Source organism: Nicotiana attenuata, chromosome 1, assembly GCF_001879085.1.
Source record: "Nicotiana attenuata strain UT chromosome 1, NIATTr2, whole genome shotgun sequence".
Classification (NCBI taxonomy): Eukaryota; Viridiplantae; Streptophyta; class Magnoliopsida; order Solanales; family Solanaceae; genus Nicotiana; species Nicotiana attenuata.
The window spans coordinates 92,267,756-92,269,363 of record NC_031989.1 but is presented as its reverse complement, the minus strand read 5'-3'; the positions used below and the strand labels follow the sequence as shown (position 1 = coordinate 92,269,363).

Below are 1,608 nucleotides of genomic sequence, written 5' to 3'. Positions count from 1 at the left end.
GATAGATATAGATAGATATAGATAGATAAGGCCTAGTTTAGAGTATGGGGTCGTTTAGAGTACGAGGTCAAGCTGATTAATTTTGCATGTAAATTCAAACATAAACTTTTAAGTTTTTTGAAATCAAATTTATATATTTAAAAAATATATAAACGTATAAGTCACAGTAATTAGCAATTAAAAATATTTAAAAAAAATACTTGCAAAAAGTATGATCAATTAATTAGCAATCCAAAATCTTTGATCTTGAAGTTGCTATATCACTATGACCTTGAGGGCTACAAATTTCTTTATTGTCATTCCTTATAAGCAATATGTCACCAAAATAAACTCTCCCTCCGTTTTATTTTACGTGAATGTGTTGGACTGGAATTTGGATTATAAATTTGAGTAATTAAAGAAGACTTTTGACATGTAAACCAAATATATGTAATGTATCTAAAGTTATCCTTTTACATATAAGTGGTGATGTGAGTTCTGAATATCTAAAGAACTGCACTTTAATTTGTATTAAGTCAGTCCCAATAAGTGTTAAGAAGCTCAGCCATGGCAGATGAAGATTCTAGAAGAAGGAGAAGAGGTGAAGAAGAAAGCTCTGTTATTTCACAACTGAGAAGAAGGGAAAATAATAGTTGTGTACAGTATAACTAACCGACTACACTATTTATACTAACACTAACTAACAGCTAAGATTACTTACAACTAATTACACTCAACTCTTAAATAGGTGGGTCCCACTATACTCAACACTCCCCCTCAAGCTGAGTGATGAAATACATCTTTCATTCCCATCTTGTTTAGTAGATACTCGTGCTGTGGCTTGCATAGGCTCTTAGTTAACAAGTGTGCCAACTGCTCAGTTGTTCTGACAAATTGTGTTTTAGTCAGGCCTTGAACCAGTTTCTCTCTCACAAAATAACAATCAATGTCAATGTGTTTGGTTCGTTAATGAAAGATAGGGTGAGCTGCAATTTGTATTGCAGCCTTACTGTCGCAATGCAACTGTATAGGCTGAACTATTTCAACTCCCAGCTCCCTAAAAAGTCATCATCCACACCACCTCTGCTACAGTAGATGCCATACTTCTAAATTCAGCTTCAGCAGAGCTCCTGGATATAGTTCCCTGTTTTTATTTATTTCCATGATATCAATGAATCACCAAATTTTACTACATAACCTGTTGCTAATCTCCTAGATTCTACAAAGGCCCCCCAATTAGAGTCACAGTATGCATAGATGGATTTTCTTGCTTTCGCAGACATAAACAACCCAAGTCCAGGGCCAGTTTTTATGTACCTCACTACTCTTTGAGCACCTTCCATGTGGGACACCTTGGGTGCATGCATATACTGACTTAGCACTTGAACCACAAAGGCAATATCTGGCCTTGTCATGGTTGACTACAACAACCTTCCAACCAGTCTCTGATAGCCTCCCTTGTCTTCAAGTTCTCTATAATCTGCAGATCCAGCTTCTATTATTTGCTTGTCATACTCAATGGATGTAAGCTTGTGATTGAACTCTAGAGGTGTTGCTGCTTGCTTTGCACCTGCTAGCCCTAGTTCAGAGACTAGTTCCAGAGCATACTTTCTTTGGCACATAACAATT

The 1,608-nt window shown here is 36.3% G+C and overlaps 1 protein-coding gene across 1 annotated transcript; it reads right to left on the bottom strand.

Moving 5' to 3' along the window:
* On the bottom strand, positions 1,037-1,394 carry LOC109238437 (uncharacterized mitochondrial protein AtMg00810-like). The gene is made up of 2 exons (XM_019404910.1): positions 1,173-1,394; positions 1,037-1,123 (listed from the first exon to the last, which is right to left on the bottom strand). The coding sequence occupies exons 1-2, from the start codon at positions 1,392-1,394 to the stop codon at positions 1,037-1,039; spliced, it is 309 nt and encodes a 102-aa protein (XP_019260455.1).